This window comes from Thermobia domestica, chromosome 5, assembly GCF_964235325.1.
Source record: "Thermobia domestica chromosome 5, izTheDome1.hap1.1, whole genome shotgun sequence".
Lineage (NCBI taxonomy): Eukaryota > Metazoa > Arthropoda > Insecta > Zygentoma > Lepismatidae > Thermobia > Thermobia domestica.
Window position 1 is genome coordinate 42,653,520 of NC_137458.1, and position 25,122 is coordinate 42,678,641.

The following is a 25,122-nucleotide window of genomic DNA, read 5'->3' on the forward strand; positions in this document are numbered from 1 at the left end:
CTAATTTTAGTATGGGAGAGAAGAAAGGAGGAGAAACAGGGAGTCTCTTTACCAGACACGATTATGGGATAAAAAGGTGTACATTGGGTGGCCTAGCTGCACGGCGTTAGCTGTCGCAATTTTTTTGATGCGGAGTGTACAAAATAATATGAAAATTACACTACAAATTTTGCTATATACGCTCAGATGGCTTATATTACGAACCCATAGCCTACTTCAAGTCACTTTTACGAATTTCACTTCAGAATCATATTCTTGTTGCAACATTTTTGGTAGATACACAAATTTTATAAGGATTTCAGGTAATTACCTGAACTCGAATACACAGTCGCAAATGTTACAATAATTTACGTCAGTTCCTACAGATGGCAGCACCTCAAACTTATGTTTCTCAGATGACAACGCAATTCTGTCACCTACATTAAATCATTTCATACTAACAATGTCCTTGCACAAATCTTAAGAAATTTGAAAATAACCTCTTTTTTGTGAATTACGTTACAACTTGGAATTATTTCAGATCTCCATTCTTATTCTCGTCGAATGAATTGATAAATGTGTGAAACCCTGGCTCCGTTTTCTTTCACATTTGTGTTTTTGGTGTGATATTAATAGAATAAAATTTGACCCATAAACAGGGACGTAGCTACGGGGGTAGGGAGCACGGGGGCACCGGCCTCCCCAAATTTTGACTTGGCCTTCTCAAATATTTATATAAAATTATATGTTACAAATGCTTTTTATCCGACAATAAATGGAAAAATTATCCACAGTAAACTGAAATTATTCATACCTCTAAGAAAATGTTATTTTTTAAAATTCATTTACAGGCTATTCCTTAAACACTAAATGAACAGTAATAAGAATATAAGATCAGTAACTTTGCGGGTCGGGCGTCATCTTTGTTAATTTTGCGAGGTTCTTTCGACCTTTAGAATGATTAGAGCCTTATAGTCACCTTAAGGTACTAAGGGCTAAAAATCTATGCGAATACACTTTTTGTAACCAAGACAAAACTGAAAGGTCGATTCGACTCAGAGGCTAGAATGATGTTCCCCCATTGCTGGGTTTTGCAACATAATACTTTGTTTTAATTGTTTTACGAGAAGGTATTGAATGTAGATTTACTTTCTTAATCTTATTTTTATTATGTTCAACAACGATTCTGGCTATTCAGACCCTTCTCTATGCTGCCAACAATGTGGCTGAGCGGGAAAGTCCGTAAATTATCGGGAGTACACAATATATATATAGTTATTCCATTTGCAAATATGGCCCCCCAAACTCTCAGAACTCTGGCTACGTCCCTGCTCATAAATCATATATTTATTTATATTACATGTTACAAAATTAAATTTTCATAAACAAAGGGACATTTAGATACATGTGAAGAAGAAACTATTAAAACAATACCATTAGATTTCCAATTTACTTCAAACAAAAGTAAAGAGTTCTTCTACATATACATCAATGGGCTCGTAAACAAAGACTCGGTTCAGTTAGGAAATATGTGTCTGTAGCATTCATATTCAATAGCGTAATAAACAAACCATTAGCACAAAGTGCAAATGATACATGTTATTAAAAACTACGTAGACTGTGCAGAAAGTAACAGACGTTTTGGCCTATCGCCACAGTGGACGGGGCTTGAGTCGCCATCTTGATGTCAGAACGTTGCCACACTTAGTACGGATCCAGCTGTGGTAGCGTGAGAACAGTAACGCTCTTGCTGTGCTTTCTGTGACGTGTTACAATGTGCACTGCAATAGAAAATCCCGGGTTCTATTATTAGGTTTTTGTTAGCAAAAAAGCACAAGCCAATTGGAATCCATCGTCAACTGTGTGAAGTGTACAGACATGGAGTAATGAGTGAAGGCTGAGTGAGGCAATACCCTCACATAGCAGACATATGCCTATCATGTTCCCTCAGGTACATGGGAATGTGTCCAGTATATGCCTTATGTACCTCTGAGAACTAAATCACATGGATGGCAAGCGATGGTCACAGTCTATGTCCACCTATGAATATGCCTGACACATACCTGGGGAACGTGCCTAGTACGTTCCAGGTATGTTTCCCATGCCGTAAGCGTCATAGAATCACAAAATTATTCCCCCAAAATATGTTAAATTGCCTATATGCGTAATGTGTCTACATTAAGGTGAGTCTAAAAAAACACTTTAAACAAGTAAAAACAATGTACCCCAGGGCGGGCGCAAACCACCAACCTTTCGATTACTAGCCGCGTGCTCTTCCGACTTGGCCACGGAGGCGATGAAGAGAACTTCGGTTGTAGAGGGATACATTGTTGATTCTTTTGAATTTGACTAATCAGAGTTCTCCTTTAACGGAGTATGAGACGATAACTGTTTAGGATCCGATAAAATCGACTCGCTATGTAATTTTATAACAAAATGACGAGTGTCTATTTACTTTATTTCATGGTTCTTCCATATTCATTTTCAAATGCTTGGCAACAGTTGCCATCTAATAAAGTTAATGCATTTGTTACTTCTAGTACAGAATCGCTTAGAAAAAGAAGCAACAAATGCATCAAATGTAGGAGATGAATTTAGAACACTAAATGGCACATGCCTAGCACATCTTGTGCTGTTAGGGTATCTGAAACAGTATGTACCTAAAGGACATACCTAGAACATGACAGATATATGTCTCAAGTGATGACATAAAAACAAATGACTGTTTGAGTGCGAAACTGCTATATTTGTGGTACATAGAATGCAAATATCAATTAGGTGCAACAGGTACCTAAAACTGTAGGTAGCTGAAGTACATACTTAGCACATGAATATCATATATGCCAAATGTCGGGTACCTAAAAAGTATCTGGGACACCTAAATGGCACATACCTAGCACATCTTGTGCTGTTAGGGTGGTGCATTGATTTTAAACATGACCCTTCTAATTTTCGATCACTTGTATGGGTTTGAACGGGAGATGTTCGATCACCCACCATACAGCCCGGGTTTGGCACCGAGCAACTACCACCTCCTCCCAGCGATGAAGACATTGCTCGCTGCACAATGCTTTGATACTAATGCCGAATCGCATGCCGGTGTAAGCTAGTGGTTGAAATCGCTGGTGCGGCACATTTCTACCGCAATGGTATTGAAAACCTTGAGCCACCATATGATAAGCGTGGTAATTATGTGAAAAAATAACTTAAGAGTGTACTTTTCAAATGTATATAATACAATTTGGTTTGTTTGTTCTGTTCTTTTTTTTAATTTCAAATCGTCTGTTAGTTTTTGGACAGCCGTCGTAGAAAACTTCGAATTAAAAACGTAAATCAAAATAACTAATCTTGATTAACTAAAAAAAACAACATACATATATATTTTAAACGTACACTCCAGTTATTTTATTCTAACTAAAACATATCAACAAATGAAAGAAATGAAACCACAGATTACAGTAACGCTATAACCAGCAATATGTCTAAACAAACACAGAGTGAAGTTCAGGTGTTCCTAAATACGTAGACTAACACACCAGCTTCTAGTTACACAATCCAGAAATTGGTATTTGGTCTAGGAATTAATTCGTGCGGGTGGACAAGAGATGGCGCAACGAACGGAGCGTCCCACAGTTCCGTGTATCCACACATGTGTTGCAAACCCCTGTCATCGCGTATCGTTCGTAGTATAGGGCAGTGGATTAAAGCGTCAACAACACCAGTTTGTAGTTAAGTGAACATGGCGCAATTTGTGCCTGATAAAGTGTTTTTGCGGGGTGTCCTGCTGCATTACTTTAACATGCAGAAAAGTGCGACTGAAAGTCATCGTATTTTGGTGGAAGTGTATGGTGACCATGCTCTAGCTGAGCGAACGTGTCAGAAGTGGTTTGCACGGTTTAGAAGTGGTGATTTCGGCTTGGCAGACCAAGAGCGAGCTGGACAGCCAAAAAAATTTCAAGACGAAGAATTGACAGCATTGCTCGAGCAGGATTCGTGTCAAACGCAGGAACAACTTGCAGCAGCATTAGGCGTTGATCAAACAACAGTCTCCAAACGCTTGAAAGCCATGGGAATGATTCAAAAGATGTCACATTGGGTTCCACATGAATTGAAAGACAGAGACGTTGAAAGACGAAAAACCATTTGCGAATTGCTGCTTCAACGACAGAGCAGAAAGGGGTTTCTGCATCGAATTATTACGGGTGATGAGAACTGGATCCATTACGAGAACCCTAAACGAAAAAAGGCCTGGGTGAAGCCAGGTGAACCAGGTCCATCACAACCAAAACGAGATATTCACTGTGCAAAGGTTATGCTGTGCATATGGTGGGATATGAAAGGTGTGGTGTACTATGAGCTGCTGCAACTGGGTGAAACTATGAATGGAGAACGTTATCGACGACAATTAATGCGTTTGAAGCAAGCTCTGGCCAGAACACGACCAGAATGGGAGAACAGACATGATAAACTTATTGTTCAACATGATAACGCTCGCCCACATGTCGCAAAACCGGTCAAAACCTATTTAGAAAATGTCGGATGGGAAGTTTTACCCCACCCGCCGTATTCACCAGACGTTGCTCCTTCGGACTACTACTTGTTCGATTGCATGAACAACGATTTGATTGGACAGCGGTTTACTTCTTCAGAAGATATCGAAACATGGGTCTCTGACTGGATCGCTTCCAAGGATGAGGACTTCTTTCGCCACGGAATCCGTACATTGCCTGACAGATGGGCGAAAGTGGTGGCTAGCGATGGACAATATTTTTCTTAAGGTATTTATGTATTTTGTGTTTGTACTACAGCTTCAATGTGTGCGTACCAACCGCACGAATTAATTCCTAGACCAAATATTTAGAATTGCTCTGTTGACTGGACATTGTTATGTTGGGTTAAATCAACAAAATAAAAAAAAATCAGTTAAACTAAACCATGTCCGAGAAATTATTTTTTTATGGAATGTTGCAGATATCAAAAAGTGAAAGATCTATACCTGGATTTAAAGCACGAAAAGACGCTGTCACGTAGCTGTTTTCTTCTAATGCATCAGGAGATGGTTCAATTAAGCCAGTTATGTTCTGCACATCATTAAATCCTCGAGTTTTAAAAAAAAATAAAGCACAAAAATTATGTACTAGTGTTCCGGTGCGCGAACAAGAAAGCCTGAGATAGTATTCGTTATTAAGGATTGCTTTCAGAATTGTTTTGTTCCCAAAGTTGAAATTTATTTAAAGACAAATGATTTAGATTACAAGGCTGTTCTAGTTTCAGAAAATCCTCCAGATTATCATCGTGAGGTTTAAGTAGCCCATCCTGATATTTGTGACCCTCACATTCACAATATTTATGCCCTCACCCTCACTTGCTCTCACCCCTCATAATGGTGCCTTCACACTCAAATGTTACTATCCTCTTTCTCTACGATGCTACTGATCTCTAGTTTGCGATAACTATCGAGAACTAGTATCTCTACTTCTAGTTCAACACAGAATTAAGAGTTTTGTTACTGTTTTTGCTTTTCAGCATATCCTGCATTATCTAACGTCTATTTTATGAAATAAATAACGTGTATTATTCCTAAATTTGTTAGTGCTAGTACATCAACAACAATATGTAACTACGTGGTGAGCTACAATACACGCTGTGAGGAAAACAACATTAAGCTTGGTACCTAACCTGCAGGCGGCGTTGTTCAGCCTCGGCCTGCTTTTCATCCAATTTCTGATGAGTCAGAGGCATTTGTTGGTCTTCCAGCCTCTGCAACCGTCGAGGAGGATGTTTCTTGATTAAACTATCGTCTTTCACAGGAACTTCAAACGCCAGTGATTGAGCTGTCAAAATTTAAAAAGAGAACAATTATTGTATACACACAATATATTTATATACAGTACAGAATAGACCAGGGTAACAGCCAATCATGAAGAATCAACCAAGAGACTTCATCTTAGACTTTAAAATCCTTAAAACTCAATCCCCACAATATGTATATTGTAAATTTACAAACAGGTCACAAATTCACTTTCACATTACGCGTAGCAGTGAGAAATTCAATGTACAAAGACTTAAACTGAAGATAGTGCAAGGATCATTTTCCAGAGCAGGTCCGAGAGTATGGAATGCGATACCGAAAGCTCTCATAGAAATAGAGTCATTTAATTCATTTCGAAATTCATTAAAATCACATTTGATGAAATCCCAGCGACTGCCCTCTGGCACTTACGACATGTACAGTTTTATATAGCAACTTAGCTAAATCCAACAACAATATCGATACTTTTTATTGCATATGTCACTTGTTTATTTTCTTATTTATTCTTTTACTTGTATATTTTACTTTTTTCGTTCCTTTTGATGTGTAATGTTTAATATTGTATTCTTTTGACAAGGGTTAGGTGGTAAAGCAGCCATGGCTGAACCTCGCCCGCTTCAATAAAGGCATTTTCATTCATTCATTCATTCATCCATTATGTAGTGAAAATTTTATTTATTTTTGTAGAAATGGATTTGAGGCAATATATCTAATTTTCTGTGGGTTTTTGATAGTTTGAAACCCGAGCGGGAAATCCTAAAAGTTCATAGAATGGAATATCTAACTTGAACCATTCATTTTTGAGGGTATTTCCAGAAATTTCCAGCTTGACAGTGAAATATCACGTCACTGGTAATAAGCTGTTCATGGCATATCACGCCATCCATGGAAGAAATACTTTACCAATTTCAACTGTCTAGCTGTGTCAGTTCGCTGGAGTCAGTCTTTGAATTATTCCTTGTGTATTGAGCTCACTTACTGCATGATAATCCTCCAGTCCATACGGCTGATGTTGCTAAGGCTGCAGTGAGACCGTAGCCTGCCAATAACAGCCACGTGGACTGGAGAATTGTCGTGCAGAATGCGAACACAACACAGCGACTAATTCAAATGACTGATTCCAACGAACTGACGCAGCTAGACAGTTGAAATTGATAAAGTATTTCTCCCATGGGATGGCGTGATATGCCATGAACAGCTTATTACCAGTGACGTGATATTTCAGCGTCAGGGTAGGAACTTAACGAAAATACCCTCGTATCCTCCTGAAATGTAAAATCTGAATTTACTATCGCCAATAATTTCAGATTGAATTATCCGGTTTGAATATGTTTCCTCTAGTGAAATACAGTAAAAAAAATACCTTCTTTTTATTTCAAGAAAACTAAATTTGAATTAATACAACAATGCTCAAGCTACCAACGAAAGAATACAGATGGAATTGGCAAGCACATTTCCTTACATCTGGATCAATCATCTTTCATGTTTGAAAACACAATTGAGGTTGCACAAACATGAACGGACTTGTCTAAATAAGAAAATTAAGCAACCGCAAAACTAAGTAATTACCTGCGTACTGTCATCAGATAATGTATTTATTTCGTTAGTTTGGTAATTGATTTTATGAGGCAAAATATATTACATTTGATTTTGTCGTAAGTTCAAATAGAGTATATCCTATTTTCTATTCGGGCATTCATCCAGTGATTTATCTACACCCTCCTAACACCCCAGCACCCCTCTAAAATTTTCTGACACCCTCGGGAAAAATTCCTTATATCCCCCAACTAGGGGGGGTGCAATATTAAAAGGATTATTTTCGTTCTACCTAAAGGCCCTCCAGGACTTTGTGGAAAATATTTTAAATGATCTTATCTGTAGGCAGAACATGAATTCCCCTTCTGTCTAATCTTTCAAGAAAGGGAATTCTATGAGAGGAGGAAATTTTTAGAGAAATGCAGCACCGAAAAGCTTGACACCTAGCGTGTTTGTATGCAGATCGAAACTCATGTATAAAATGGCTGTAGTAACGAGGGTGGGAACTAAATTCAAGCGGTCAAAATGCAAGGAAAATTCTGACGAGGACAAAATCCAAGGCACAAAATTACAAGAGTATATATTGGATGTACCAGTGCACACCTTATATGATTATTTTTTCCCTTCAACTGTCATATATTCTAAAATGTTATCTGTGTGTTTTCCTCTGAAATAACTTTTTCTTTCTTTAAAAATACTGAAAACTGAATAAAACGTAAAAATGTTGCAATAAAAGGGCAGATTGGCTTTAATTACTTTCACTCATGCCCATATGAGAAGTTCTGGGTATTCCTATTTATTATACCTTTAATACATTTGAAATACGTTTAGTATATTACAGTAATATCATTCATTTTAATTACGAAAAGTAACTTTGATGCTATTTAATTTTTAAAATGTCGTTCTTGTGTGGTAACATATAGCAGTCTTTTATTTTGAGTAATGTATACATATTTATTTTAACCCTTTTTGATTTTTTGGTAACTTTCGTTACCATGGCGTAAACTGAAATCTTTGAGTTTTACGTTCCACGCTTATACCGGCTAGGTAAACGGAGACGGTGATGATGAGAAATGATTGAATGAAATGGTAGACTGACGAAAGTGGAAGGAAACGGGAGAACCCCGAGGAAACCCACGCACACAGTGTTTGTCCACCACAAAGTTCACTTGGTGGGGGCTGGGATCGAGCCCGGGACCTCAAGCACTTATCATGGCGTAGTATGGTCTTTGATCGCTTATTTAGGTTTTATAACAGGTATTTAAGCCACGTTTTTATTTATTGGTCAAGTCAAGGATGGACCAAAGAACATCTCAGATGCGTTTCGGAATCGGATGGTCAACTTTGCGGCGCCAAGTAAGGGCGGAGGAGCGTGACTTTATATTTTCTTAAGGCAAATTTCAAAAATTTTTCACGCCTTCAGTTTTCAAAATATCAGATTGAAACTTTTCATACGGATTGTATATACCTCTGGGTATTTCTAAATTTTTTTTAGATTCCTACGCGAAACCGAGCAGGGCCAGAGGGACGCAGGTGTTCCGAGAAGGTGATATTTTTTTAGAAAAAAATCCGGGTTGTCCTGATTTTTCCGATTCAGATGTATGATAGGGACATATGAGTGGTGCCATAGGAAAGGGATTATTATACTGAAGAAAATGACGTTTGAACCATGACTCTAGGTCAAATATTAATGACGCAGTACATTTTTGAATTGTAGAGAGAGAGAGAGATGAAAAACATGGGTCACCCTCAGACTTTCAAAAATTTCTCCCGACCTTAGTTTCCAAGATACGATTTAAATTTTGCACACGTATTGTGTATATAACAATGTACTCTTTAAAAATTCATGATCCCTACGTGAACCCAGGCCTGGGCCAGAGGGCCGCAAAAATTTCGAAACATATTCTTTTTCGAAAAATCTCCCGGCTTTACCCGAGTAATATCGGTAGACAGTATGCTCAATACAAAAAAAAAAAAAAAAACTAGGTATGAACAATGGTCCTACGATAAATAGTAAGGAAGCAGTAGCTGTTTAAGTGAAAGTCTAAAATTTACCTCAAAAAGTGGAAATCCTAAAAGTGTTAATTCTGAAATACTGATCAAAATTTTTTTTAAGCAAGGATCGAAAAGTGAAATATATGTTTACTATAACGGTCTTATGTCTTTTATTGTTTTCAGCATTTTTTAAAAAATGTTATTCCGTAGAATGAAGAATTTCAGATAATATTTTAGATGCATAACTGCTGAAGAAAAAAATAATTATTCTTTTATTAATCTGAGCCTACGATTCTATCGCTTGAATTTAGTCCGTTTCGTCTGAATTTTCCTTTGAGTTTATCCTCTTGAATGTTAATTCTGGTAATTCTAAGAGAGGCTGTAAGAAGAATAACTATTTCTTCAAGTTTCATTAAAATTTTTAGATGTTATTCTTCTTGTTCATCTCGGGAAAATGACGTTACTTTGGTAAAGATGAATGTGAAGAGAATTAAAAACAAAATATCTGTGGGCAAATGGAAAATTGATTGACTCAGTTGCAAGAAACCCATTTGACATAGTAACTGATACGAACTTAAAATAAACTAAATTCGGTATAATATCAAATTATTTCACATCAAGATTTTATTCATTTTTTCAATAGTTCATCTCTAACATGCTAAGAATCGCACTACATAAAAGGTGCCACAGTTCACATCCCCAAGATATGTTTGGCCATATATTAAGTAAACAATGCAAGAGGATGCATAAGGCGACTCTTAAGAAAGATGTTAGTGTTCTGCATCACAACTCCTTTTTGGCATCACCTTATCAGCTTATTTGTCTTATATACATAATTCTATACTATATGCAATAGTATCATATATACTTCTATTTTCATATTTATATTGTCAAGGGCCGTCTTACGCATATTTTTGCATTGTTTGCTTAATATATGGCCAAACATGTCTTGAGGATGTGAACTGTGTCATTTTTTACGTACTGCGAGCAGTGGCGGTTTTAGCAGTAGACACTGGCCTACCCAAAAAATTTGAAAAATATATAAACACTAAAAGATACAATAAAGAGTAAATATATTTTCCATTTTTTTATATTAATGGTAATTAATTATTTAATAAACAGCATCAACCACTACTATAAAAGTAATTTCCTATTGTTATTAATCAATCAAATGTACATATGTATCCATACACGAGGGAGCGGGCCTACCCAAAATAAAAATCCTAAAGCCGCCCCTGACTGCGAGCTTTAGCATGTTGGAGGTGAACTACTGGAAAGCTGAATACAATTTTGTTGTGAAATGACTTTATACTAGACCGAAGTAAGTTTGTTTTATGTTCGTTTCAGTTACAATGTCAAACGGCTTTCTTGCAACTGAGTCAATTTTCCATTTCTCCGCAGGTAGCTTTTTTTTTTTTAAATCACATTAATTTTTACTGAAATAAATGTGAGAAACACTGTTAATAACAGAATTGTATGTAGTCATTTTTCCGATAAGAACAAGTAGAATAAGACTTAAATTTACGATAGAACTTAAAGAAATAGTTATTCTTCTTAAATAATCTGTTACTATTACAAAAGAAAAATTCTCTAGAAGAAATCCCTCCCTGGACAGAATTCCTTGTCTCGAAAGATTAGGCAGAACGGGAATTCCCATTCTGCCTAAAGATAAGATCATCTAAAATATTTTCTACAAAGTACTGGTAGACCTTTAGGTAGAACGGGAAGACATTATTAAAAATCTTGCTATTTTGGTTTTTAAAAAAATTTGAATTCTTGTTTTTAAGAGCCAATATAATAAAACAACTTGCTTTCGACAAGATAAATTTTCAAGCAAAGTACGCAACGCAAGAATGAATGGAAATCAACCTTTACATGCCTGTGATAGTCACAACAACAACGTTTGATCAATCGATTGCCAACGATTTCATCTCGACGACACACCAAGCACGAGAAAGTCGACGCTAACTGTCTCTGGCTGAGAAAGAAATCAAATGCAAACGTTCGTTGCATCAGCAGATTTTAGTTTGTAAAAAAAAAAAAAAAAAAAAAAAAAAAAAAAACTAATTAAAAGATCATAATAGTAGCCTATATGACCTTAATGCAAGATTGCACCCCCCCAGATTTCTTGAACACCCCCCTAAGTTTAAAATTCTGGATAAATCACTGCATTCATCAATATTTCTCACTGCATCCAAAACTTCTCATAGATCACTACCACTATTATATTTGATTATCTATAGCTTGGCGTTCAGACGTGTCTTCAGGTATCTGGGGAACATTTACGGGATTTGCTATAACTTTTCCAAAATACAGTAGCTTCATGGACACCCTGTAAACTTATGAGTGTCCAACACAATTTTATTATTATTCACATATGACCAATGATGGTTTATATTGAATAATGCACATACTAACTTATACTTTACAGATTTTAGAGTGAAACTATGTACTATGTTTACCGCAAGATACATTAACCCTAGGAACACCAAGGTATTTTTGGGTTACAAGGAACACAAACAGGGGGAAGGGGGCTCTGAGGCCCGCAGCATAAAGGTCATTATTTCTCACGGAAAATAATTTATCTTGTCTGATATGAAGTTGGGATGTCTAAGTCGTCATATATTTTTATTCTCTATTATTAATTGGTTTCTAAGTACAGTGTTGCCAACTATGTATGTAATTGTTTAAGTTACGATTTTTTAATTATGTCAGTAACTATGTCCTATTTATTTTATTTGTTTGTGTAGAAAAACTGTCAAACAGATCAATAGCGGCATAGTACAGTGTAGTATGTGTACAAAGACGGCTTCCAAAATCATTTTGGTGGTGGGGCAGTAAAGTGGGGTAAAATAGGGAAGAGTGGGGTATACTTCAATATTCCAATGAATTAAGGATTAATCTTTTATAATTCCATCTCGGTTATCCTTGGAATAGCAAAATTCTTTCATATTTTGTTTCCGCAAAAAGATAGACAGTGTGAGGGATATTCATTAGACACTATAGGGGATGTCACCAGAGAGGCAGTGTTGCCAACTCAATATAAGTTACAATTTTTCTAGTAGCACAACGTCAGGTTTTTGCACCTATGGAATGAACAAGCAAAACGTAAGCAAACAAGCTTCGACCTGTCTGTCAGTTTTGTAAACTAACACCAATACAATATCAAGAATATTACAAGGGCTTCATTGCAAGAAACGTACCACTGATTCCATTTGTTTCATTTGCTTTATGAAATAAAATGTTCAAATCACTGTCTTTTGCATCTGACAGGCTAATTTCTACCTTGCTGTATTCGAACTCACTACCTTCTATGTCAGATTCATTTCAAAGTTATTTAACTTCTTTCTCAATTGAACTTTGGCGAAGAGTACAGTTTGCTATTGTTTCAATCCTGCTGCAAATTCCCACATATAGTCACTGTCACAGAATAACCAACTGACAATTTCGTATGAAATATACGTCTTCAGTCAGTGTTGCAGGCTAATGCTGCTACATTCTATGACTAAAAATACTCGATAACACCAGAAGTGCAGCAGCATAGTTCTTTCTAGTCAATTTTGAAAATTGATGCTCTCTTTACGTATATATATATATATATATATATATATATATATATATATATATGGGGGCGCGGTGGCTCAGTGGTAGAGCTTTCACCTCCGGTGCTTGGAGTCCCTGGTGGTTCGATCCCAGTTCGCGTCGTGTGGACTTTGTGGTGGACAAACACCATGCTCGTGGGTTTTCTCGGAGTTCTCCCATTTCCCCCACTTTCTTCATTACACCATTTCATTCATTTCTCATAATCACCGCCTTCTTTAGCCTAACCGGCATAATTGTGGGACATAAAACTTAAAGATTTCAATATATATATATATATATATATATATATATATATATATATATATATATATATATATATATGTGTGTGTGTGTGTGTGTGTGTGTGTGTGTGTGTGTGTGTGTGTGTGTGTGATTATAATATATAGTGTTAGCAGGTTTCAAGGAATAAACTAACAGAAAATAAAATATTTAGGTGCCAAAAAAAGTAATCAGAAAAAATGTATATATTAAATTTTTATAATGTGCAGTTTTCAACACTGCACCGAAATAATAGCTCAGGGTGCACCTTCATGTTGTAATACCAAAATTGTTTCAAAGGAAAATAAAATAAATAGCAAAAATATTGGAATGTAGCATTAGCGTATGCGATAAATAGCCCCTTAGTACCTCTTACTAAGGGAGGCGGCCTCTGAGGTCCACAGCACTTTCTTTATTTATAAATAGAGAAAACATTAAAAACTAAGCAAGTACGGTTTATGGTGAATGGGGTCAAGCTTGACAATATCATTTTTTTAGATTTTTTATGCAATTAGAAATGTAGCAAAAATAATTTGTGAGCCTCCGAGCCCCCCTTCTTGGTGTTCCTAAGGTTAAGTATAGGGAATGTACAAATTTTGAATTAATAAGGTTTCATGATTTGTTAATTTTTTTGGAATTACTTAATGCATATTTTAGACCAACTTCACAAGAAACATCTATTGTTTTGATACTTTGAAGATATGACAACAGCGCTGCCAGATGAGTTTATGAAGATTTTTGTTTGTTTTGGTAGAATGTAGCGAACAAGAGTAAAATAATAGAGACGAAAAGGGAATATTTTAAAAATTTTCCCCTAAAATCTGGAATTAATTTTTAGGCTGGCAACACTGTTACCAGGCACACGCAAACGATTTTAAAATAAACATTGGTATACCACTAATATATTCTACAAGTATTATGTCTATATTTAAGAAACAAAGCTTCTAATTACAAAAAATAGATTACGGTAATCAGAAAAGTAGGGAAAAACTAGAAAAATCAAGGTTTAGAATCTAAATACGAATTTTACGTGCTCCTAGTAATTACCCCATTGTAACGATCTGTACCCACTTTTGTTCAGTAAGGACCAATGTTTGACTGGCGTAAGTTGACTTGCGCTCGAACGTATAGGCAGGGATTTATAAAAAAAAAAATCGAAATTTTTGCCCAAATTTAGGGAAATTTTAATTTCTCTACTTGGCAACACTGCCCGAGAAACAGTCCAATTGATGTCAACAATTAGGTATCCATCCGAGGTATTACCTGACAAGTTTTTAGGAGATATCTCTACAGCAGCTACAAGGAAGGAAGCTACAAGGAAAAAAAGAAAATTCGAAAATTCCCGAATTTTTTACTTTGATTTGAAATTTGAGAGGGGAATTCGACACCCAGAAAAAAAGAAGTTAATATGATAGTCTAAAGTCCAACCATATTTGGTCAAAATATATCCCGGTATCTTAATTAGTGTCCACACATGAGCGGATTAAAAAAGTGACACACACCCGTGTGTGCCACTTCGGCCACCTGGGTTCGAAAGGATTAGAACTCTATACTAAATTAAAGTATGGCAACACTGTGCTATAAATTATCTTTAGAGATCACAACTCAACTTTTGAATGGAATACTATACTATATGGACTGAATTTTGTAGCGATATATTCAACTTTATTTTCTGATTTTTCCGTACATATATATTTTCTCTCCTTGAAGATGTACAAGTTCAGTACACTTAACGACCAAATACCTAACATTTTTATGCCTGTCGAAAACTATTAGTGCTCCATTAGAAAATTAACAGTACTATATTGACAATATATGCAGTATTATGTATGCAATTAACAGTAGTATGGATGTACTACTATATTGACATTTTATTTTATTTTGTTTTAACAAAATGCAAATAAAAATAGATGAAGAGATCTTAGAATTACCCAAAGGCTCGTTTCCATTAGTGGCCGTTGAAGACATGGATTCTCCTAGAATTTCTTCCGCAGGTTCATCTCCTTGCAAAGGTTCACGGGAAACAGCAGCACTTGTCAGTCTCATTGTTGGGCGTTGGTGATCGTCTGGTTCAGGTTCTCCCATTTGCACCACGGTCGTGGCACGGGATGGCCCGCACCCCATAGCCTTCTACAATATAAATTAGAACAAATATCAACTCTCAATAATGTATGACCATCAACAAAGAGTTAAGTTATCCTGTACTAATTATAACACCTTTCTCAACAAAAAAAGTCTTAACCGACTTCACACATAACCCACTTACTTAAAATGTTATAGAAGCAATACAATGAACTATGTAAGTGTTCTGAAACTTTGCAGTACAACCCTTGTGTTGTTATGCAACCATATTCAGGCTAAAGAATTTATGGTTGCCTATAAGCATGTTATTGTCTCATATTAACCCAGGATTTGTTTAAGGTTTTGTTGTCTATACATTGTTCGGCGTAAGCTCTAAACTGCGATAAACAAATCCACGTAAAACTAAATCTCGCTGATTTGCTGCTGTCCTACCGACGCTTGTACTCCTCCGCGAAATAGTTTATGTTCACATCCATTATTACTTTTACTATGAAGCTTCATATAAAACTGCTATATTATTATAAATGTCAAAAACATAATACGGATTATCTAATAATACTGCAATCGAGCAATACTGCTAATGAAACAATAGAAATAAATACTAAGCATGCGCAGTAATTCTGGCACCAACTCAACTGTAGACGGGTGTTCTGCTTTTAAACTCTGAAAGATGGCTGGCATGAATCCCGGTTCCGCGAGTGTTGTGGTGAAACACCAACAAGGTAAACCTTTACTCACTAAGCAACAATTGTTTACGAGCGAAATTCAAATACTTTTTTTTTTTAATCTTTCGAGTTTCTTTTCTCTCTTTTCTGCTGCTGCTGTAAGTATCTGGATAACACGAGGCAGTATTGTCAAAATGCACGTGTATAATTTGCTCCTTTCCGTGGGGAGTGGGAGTGATACATCACTAGCCAATCGTATTTGTGACAAGCGGAAGGATACAAATATTTTGTTTATCGGAGTTTAGAGCTTACGCTGAACAATGTTTAGTTCCAAAGATGGTCATCAGATCCCAAAAACATTTATATAGGGCCACCGAGAAAGTATACTCTTTCAAACAAAAAAAGAATCACCAAAATTTATGCATCGATGTCGAAGTTATGTATAAGCACACCCACAAAAAAACGAGGTGTGTTTAAAAAGTACCGAACCTTCTGTTGGCAAAAATACATGTGTTGATTTGGAGATCCAAAACACTAATCCCCTTCGAAGTATTCTCCTTGGTAATGCACACACTTCTCGCAGCGTTCCTACCATTATTGGAAACACATCTGGAAAGCAGTTTTTGGAATGGTAAGCACTCGTACCGTCGCATTCCTCATGATGGATTTTCTTAACTCAAATCGAGTCCTTTTTTTAGTGGCATTTTCAGCTTTGGAAATAAACAATAGTCACAAGGAGCCATGTCAGTTGACTAGAGAATCTGACAGCACACAGGAATGTTTTTTTGGCGATGAAAGCCTGAATCAAATTTCGCGGACACTTTCCTCATGACAATTCTTGTTCAAAATTGAATCCGATCCGATCCGATTTAATGGTTTCCGCTTGGTTATCGCCAAGCTTTTTGCAAAATTTGATACAATATCGCTTCTTAAGTTTCTCTGTCATTTTAGACAAAAAAAAATGAAATCCGACGACCGCTTACCACACGTCTTCACCCGTTGACCGACTGCCAGTGACTGACGCTTTTTCTCCAGGCGGGAAAATTCACGACTGCGCATGAGTGTCCCCTCTACATCTACACTGTAGAAAGTATCCCGCGCTTCATTCGTTTAGGCGGGAAAAAAATAAGGTTCAATACTTTTTGAACACACCTCGTATGTGTACATAAATGAACTGAATTGAGCACATGTTCTCTAATTTGAAATCGGTTAGAAAACTAACTTTAGGGATGCGCACGAGACAAGATTTGTGGCTGTCTCGTCTCGAAAATGTGCTGTAAAAGTGATGTCTCGACTCGAAAAATGTATATTTCTCTATTGAAAGAGCCGTGTCTCGACTCGAGTTTTGTCAGGAAAATCGTGTCTCGACTCGTCTCGTGCGCATCCCTGCCGTTATGCATGAAGCAAACAGAGCTTTCATCAATTGTCTTCTCCACTTTAGAGACATATCTTAAATTGTGATTTGTTTTTGTTCAAAAGCATGCCATATATTTCGCAATGTAGTAGAGGAATGGACAATGTGCTTACTAGCTGTCCAAAATTTTTAAAATCTATAAAGTTGAATATTTAGAGCTTTTTTTAAAAAGTGAATAACAAAAAAGAAATAAGAATATCAATTAGTAAGTTCTTCAGTTGCGAAAAAGGACCATCCTTCATCAAGTTTTAGCAAATCTTAATTTTAAAAACACACTGCATTTACACAGTAATCAACGCATAACCCATTCTAATAGAGGCAGTGGCAGATTCACAGGGAGGGAGGTTCTTCTTTATCAAGCCTATCAAGTCTTGAAATCTCCAAGACTAAAAGGAGCGAGTATTTGATTTGTTCTTTCATGAACAGCTACAGAAAGAAGGGTGAAGTGATTCAAACTCTTTAAAGTAAAGCTTTATGATTTATTCTTGTGTCACAGAATTGGGATAGCAGCTTGAAATATATGATGAGCATTTTTTTTTACTGTGATTTAGAAAAGCCAGCAGTTCAATATTCCTAACAGGAAATCTTACCAAAACTGGGACTTTTGGTTTGATTGATTGATTGGTTTGTCTTTTTGTCCTCAAGCGACACTATATGGGACGAGACTCTAGTTTAATATACACTGACTGCCAAAGTATTGTGAGTACCTATCTAATATTTGGTATGTCCACCTTTCTCTCACAGCACAGCAACAATATATTTGCAATGGAAGCATTAAAGTCCGGTAGGTGTCTAAAAGCATGGCGGACAACTGCGGAGGGAGTCGATGAACTCGCATGTGACGTTCAATAACATTTGAGAGATGTTCCATACGGTTGATATCTTGTGAGTTCGGAGGCCATTGCAGCAATTGAAATTCACCATTGTGCTCCTCAAACTACTGCATCACAATATTAACCTTGTGACAGAGAGCGCTGTACTGAATCCCGATACAGCCCCCGTGAGTGGATGCACATGATCAGCAATGACCTGCCAGTAACTAGGAGCTATGATGGTGACTTCTAAACGTGCCACCATCTAAACGTGGATGATCATGCGAAGATTTCTCGAATCGTAATGGAGACACCACCGGCTTGTCCTCGAGACGTCCAATTGTGCACGTTTCGAGCAACTGTTCCTCAGGAAAGCCACTAATACTGACCCGGCCATTGATGTGTGATGGCAGTGTCGTGAACCATCGGACGTGCAACACTGTACCACTGCTCTGCGGTCCAATGACGATGAGCACGTGCCCACTCCATCCCTAACCGATGATGTCCTAGTTAACATTGGTACACGTGCGGGATGTTGGCTGCAGGGGTCCATATCTATCCTAGAAGCGTCACAGTTTGCGGTCTACTCTGTTGTTTGAATCTCGACATTCAACAATGTCCGGTATTTTTAATGAAGTGTGGCCACCCTATTTCTTGCGGTTTGATGCTGGTTTCACATCCTTTTACCGTCTTTGGAAGACATTAAGAACGACAGCTTGGGAACACTCGACAGCTCGCGCTGTTTCCGAGATGCTTGTTCCCACCGTCTGGTTATCACAATCTCTGATATATCGCCGGCCTTTTCCGTTCTACGCTTAAGTATCAAACTGACTGATCAAGTGAGATCTCTGTCACCGACTGGTAAGCGGTTCTGCGGTCCCGTACCTCTTACGTCAGACCAACGACTTCAACCAAAAAGTACGAGCGGATGGTCATAATGTTTTGGGTAGTGAGTGTACAACAGATAGCAACAAAAATATGTGTATACTATATATTGCATCATTTTGTTCTATTTTGATGCAAAACTTGTATTTCTTGTGTCAACTTCACATGCGTCATATAGGAGACAATCCAGTAGTGCATGGAGCTAAAGGTATATCACTTCCATCCACAATTACATATTTTGGTGGACAATGTTCACGAGAAATCGAAATTTTGCTTTAATACAATAGTTTTGCCATAATATGTATTGTCTCTAAAAGAAAGAAAGAAAATATTTAATAGGTAGGCCTATTTTATGGTATAAGTTGGACCTTATTAAGGTATTTTTAAAGGGTTGATAAATGAAAGACGAAGATTTAAGTATCTCCAGGAAAAGTTCCCAAATATCTCTGATGTTAAACTAAATTAAGGTGTGTTCATTGGCCCCAAGATACATCATTCATGAAGATGTCGTATTTCATTTTTAAAAAAAAAAAAACTGACAGAAGTGGCTAGGGGAATGCCCGGATTCTTTTAAGAGTGTCTCAGAAAACTTTCCAGGAAATAACGAAAACGCGAATTATGTGCAACATCTTGAGGAGTTGTTGACAAAACTGTATACTATGCGGTGAAATATGTCGCTCAAAAATTCCTACATAGTATTGTTCTTTTTTGCCGAAAACCTAGAAGCTTCAGTATCTGACAAGCATGGTGAGAGGTTTTACCTGTTAATTCAGATCCTGAAGCACCGATACAAAGGGAAATCAAATGTGTCAATGCTCGTAGATTACTGTTGAACTTGACACATGACACTCTTCCCATATCACACAAGAGAAAGTCATATCCTAGCCACTCTTCCCATATCACATATATATATATACGAGGTGTGGCAATTAAATAACGAGACTGCCCACCTCCTGTCACGCAGGATCGTGGGGGAAGGAAGCTAATGATGTGTTGTTGATTTTGAACCTTCATGAGCAGCCACTGTTTGTTTCATGATTCTGAAAGCTTTTCCTTCCTTTGCAGGCTTGCATGAAGAGGACAGTGTTCTGTAGTAGTGCCGGAATCATGGTGAAGAGTAAAGTTGAGCAGCGCATTAACATCAAATTTCTGGTGAAATTAAAACAAAAACACCTACGGAATGTTGTATAATGTTAAAAAAAAAGTGTATGGTGATAATGCTATGTCACGTGCGCAAGTTTTCGAATGGCACAAACGATGTTCAGAAGGTAGAGAAGAGGTTGAAGATTATGAACGACCCGGCCACCCTTTGAGTTCAAGAACGGACGAAAATGCTCAAAAAATTAATGAACTTGTGCGGAAAGATACACGTCTGAGCATTCGGATGATCGCAGACATGACGAACATTAACAAAGAGACAGTAAGACAAATTTTGCATGACAATTTAAACATGACAAAAGTTTGTGCAAAAATTGTCCCGAAAAACCTCTCTCAATAACAAAAATACATTCGAAAGACCATTTGTTGTGACGTCATGGAACGACTCAAAGCAGAACCAGACTTGCTAACAGGTATCATCACATGTGATGAAACATGAATTTTCTAATGACCCCGAGAGTAAGTGTCAATCCATGCACTGGAAAACTTCCACATCGCCAAGAATGAAAATAGGACGAATGAGCAAGTCGAAAGTGAAGGCAATGCTCATCGATTTTTTCGATATCATGGGTATTATCATGACTGAATAGGTGCGTCAGGGCCAAACCTTGAATCAGACCTACTACAAAGAAGTTCTAATCAAACTGAGGGAAAGAATAAGGAAGAAGAGACCGGATTTGTGGAAGTGCGGTGCATGGTTCCTCCACCAAGACAATGCGCCTGCCCATATTGCCCCTTTCTGTGAAGCAATTTTTAGCAGCCTAGCGCATTCCTGTGCTCGACCATCCTCCGTATTTCCCAGACCTGGCTCACTGTAACTTTTATCTATAAAAGTGCATTGAATTGAACACATTTTCAGTCTGTGGAAGGGGTGAAACGAAAAACGGCAGGGTTGTTGAACAGGGTGAAATCTGATGACCTACAGCATTGCTTTAAACAATGGAAGGCACGTATGCAGCGGTGTATAGATAGAGAAAGGAGTATATTGAAGGAGATGACAGTAAATTGTAACTTTCTTTGCAAACATCACCTTTATGACACGTCTCGTTATTTAATTGCCACACCTCGTATATATATATATATATATATATATATATATATATATATATATATATATATATATATATATATATATATATATATATATATATATATATATATATATGTGTGTGTGTGTGTGTGTGTGTGTGTGTGTGTGTTTATTTTATTTTATTTTATTTTATTTTTTATGTCTGTCTTCACTATCATTTTGGTTTGGTTGACTGTATAAATGCACTGATTTTTAGCTGCATGTTCATACACATTCAGGTTGATCCATATACGTGGATATTTATTGATTTTCATTTGTTTACCAGTCTATTTATTGTTCATGCAAAACTGCATGCAATCTTAAGTTATATAAATATTTGTTTTATCCTTCTGACATCCAAATATGCCATGCACATATACAGATGGTGATCAGAAAAATGGAAACACCTGTAGTTGGCAACACGTCAGATGTATGGGTCGGCAGTGGTGTCGTGGCGCCCGCAGCGCCGGACCGCTGGTGGTGGTGTGTTAGATCGGTCTCCATACTACGTCAGGCGCAGTGGAACAGCAGTGTCCAGTGGCTGCAGCAGACGGAGGTAGTGTAAAATGGGAGACCTCTCAGAATTTCAAAGAGGGCAAATTGTTGGTGCGCGGTTATGTGGAGTGAGTGTGACGGCAGTGGCTACTGTGTTAAGTGTGTCGCGTGGGACAGTGTCGAAGGTGATGACGGCCTACACAAAACACGAGAAAACCACATCGGGGAAGCGGAACAGTGGGCGGAAGAAAATCATGAGTGACAGGTCACGCCGGGTATTAAAGCGCATTGTCACGCAGAACCGTCGTGCCACTGCGGTGCAAGTGACGGAGGAACTCAATCAGCACCTCTCCCACCCTGTTTCGATAATCACAGTCCGCTGTGAATTACATGACATGAACTTACGGGGTCGCGTTGCATGGGCCAAACCGCTCATCAGGGACCATAACGGTTTCGCACGCCGCAAATGGTGCCGCGACCATGCAACTTGGACCGTTGAGGACTGGAAACGTGTGATATGGTCGGATGAGTCATCCTTCACTCTATTCCCAACCACGGGCCGTGTTTATGTATGCAGAGTCATCTTTCTACGCCTGCCAGGGATTTGTACGAAGTCGTTCTCCTTCACGTAGGGGGCCCTGGTGACTCCCCTAATTATCACAGAGTCATGATTCATACATCGTTGCAAAGCTTATGGAACACATATTACAACGAGGTAACCTTTGTGGAATTCCCGCCCTATTAGTAAAAGAAGAAGAAAAACAAATACATAAAAGTCCTAAAAGATGTAAAAAAAATGGAATTTGAGGGTCCCTAGCAATCCTTGCAGTCACCCTACGCTGATAAAATGACGCTAATGTGAAGGTAACACACTTGTAACAATAATAGAAAAAAATGTAGTCATTGCTGCAATACAAAGACAAAAATTCAGAATAAAAGTCCTATAAAAACGCCCTGTATATCATTTTCGAAGGGCTGTTGAAGACCTTCGTGTTGGCGGCCCTAGTGACTCCCCTAACTATTACAGAGTCATGATTGCTACATCGTTCTAAAGCTCATGGAACACAGATTCCAACGAGGTGACATTTGGAATCCTAATTTCCGCTCTATTCGGAGAAGAAGAAGAAGAAATAAAATAAATTTAATTTACATAAAAAAAACTCAGTCAAAAAATTGACCAACTTTACCCGTCTTCCAACACCCATATAAGCAGCCAGTACACATACATGGTATTGTCGTGTCCTGGTCTACTTAATTCCTTTACATACCAATTTTTATGAATGCACCCCAAGGGGGTATGGCAACACAAAAAACTAATGTGAGTAAACAGAAAATACAAATTTTACCCTCTTCCTCTGTAATACCCCCATACATACACAAAATGCATATCGGTGGAAAGCTTGATCCTTCAGGAACACATTGACACCAAAATTATCTTTCTAGCTTTATTAGAGGTTGAACTATTGAGATGTAAAGCCCTGATGTAGCAGTTGCGTCAATAGGCGTTTAAAAGTTAAGAATATATAAATATTTTTGCCTAGATATTTATGTAATTCGTTACTCTTAAATGTTTTGAGGTTTGTATATTAGCATGATACAGCCTCAGGTGTTTTGCTTTTATAAAGATTAACAAACTTTGGACATCAAAGGGTTAACACTCTCTTTTTTGTCGGAGCTGCAATAAGAATTTTTTTCAGTGCAACATATATCTTATGCATATGGGTGGACCATGTAAATTAGCAGCTAGAATTAAAATCAATAAATTATAGTGTATTTTATTTAAAAAAAAAAAAACAGGAAAAAGAAATTGGCCAAACAAAAAGTTTGCTTGCGTGTGGTTAGTGAGTTGTATGACAAGAGCATCGCTCTAAACAGTTCGATATGTGTCTGCAGGAGGGTAACCTGAAAGCAACATGTCACTCACACTATCGATCACACTGCCCTCTTTCTTTCACAAGTGAATGGAAACAGGTGAAAAACAGCTGTCTTGTAAAGAAACAAATGTTCGAAAGAAAGAAAAAAAGAAATAGTTGAACAATTGATTTCGTTTGCTTCGATCGACTTTCTTTTTCTTTTTTATCGTCTGCTCAGTGTGAGCAAATCAATGCTAATGAAAGATAAAAATTCCCTTTACTTTTCCCCTAAGATCAAGAAAGCAATGTAGCACGATCGAAAGAAAAGAACAGAAGACTGTGGCGTGGAGGACTACACAAGGTAGCACACGCCACATGCAAAAACTTTTTCTTGGAGAAATACATTGAGTTTTGTTTTGTATTGTGTAACTAAGACCTCGTAACAGTAACATTTCGACCTTTATGAATCCAACATTGGAACCGGATATAATAAAATATTTCACTTCCGGTTTAAATAGAGATATGGCAGGATTAGAATTCATTTTTTTTAAAAAAAATTCTTGTTATCTCTTACCATTTTTTTTATATGTGACAATCCTGAAACCGGAAGTAGTTAAACCTAACATTTCCGGTTTCAATAAAAGAATGAGGACGGAATCTACTCTTGGGACGTTGAATACACATATTTTTTTTAAAAAAATCTTTAACTTCTATCGCTTTTTGGTCCATTTTTGCTCTATAGGATCAATATTGAAGTCAGATGCGGACATTTTCTACCATTTCCGGTTTCAAGAGAAGGATAAAGACAGATGTAGAACAAATTCGAACGCAATATCAAATAAACTTTTCTCGTTATCTTTTATCGTTTTAGCACCGATACCCATCGATGAATGAACAGATGGAATAGGCTACTATAGGTTCTTCTATACTTATGTATAGAATAGTTTGGAATTCGCAAATTGTTCTAGTGTTTGGCATTTAACATCCCTTGTCAGAGCAGAAGCTATAATATGAAACATGAATCTACAAGTTATAGCGAGCTTAAATTTGTCTCGCTTGTATACCACGGAGAAACAAAGTTGGTTCCCTTGCGCCTAATGATGGCCGTTACATCAGAATAAGTGAAACTCATGAGAAAAGACACTGTTGTAGTTCTCAGCATTTTGAACATAAAACTTAAATTAGTTTTAGAAAACCAAGATGGCAAGAACGCATGTACTCTAATATCTATCTATAAAATGTAATGTTGCACACGAGACGAGACGAGACGAGAAGTAAGTTAAATTTTATGGCTTTATTTTTAAATTTTATGGTAACATTGTAGAGACCAGGTAGATTCTCTATTTATATTCCGAAGGGGAAAAAATGCAATGAAATCTTTAAGTTTTACGTCCCACGGTTATGCCGGTTAGGCTACAGGAGACGGTGGTTATGAGTGAATGAATGAAATTGTGGAATGAAGAAAGTGGGAGGAAACAGGAGAACCCCGAGAAAACCCACGAGCAC

General features: G+C 37.3%; 1 protein-coding gene across 6 annotated transcripts in view; it reads right to left on the minus strand.

Annotated features, from left to right (window-relative positions):
* Positions 1-25,122, minus strand: part of LOC145684641 (uncharacterized) — an 85,619-nt gene that overhangs the window by 19,454 nt on the left and 41,043 nt on the right. For 5 of the 6 annotated variants that reach the window (XM_081757031.1, XM_081757034.1, XM_081757035.1 and 2 more), the window contains exons 2-3: positions 15,115-15,313; positions 5,659-5,813 (exon numbers count right to left, since the gene is read on the minus strand). In XM_081757031.1, the coding sequence (XP_081613157.1) occupies positions 5,659-5,813; positions 15,115-15,307 (348 nt within the window). In that variant the 5' untranslated portion in view covers positions 15,308-15,313. Of the gene's footprint in view, positions 1-5,653; positions 5,814-15,114; positions 15,314-25,122 lie in introns of all 6 variants that reach the window. The other variant, XM_081757037.1, reaches the window with a different exon arrangement.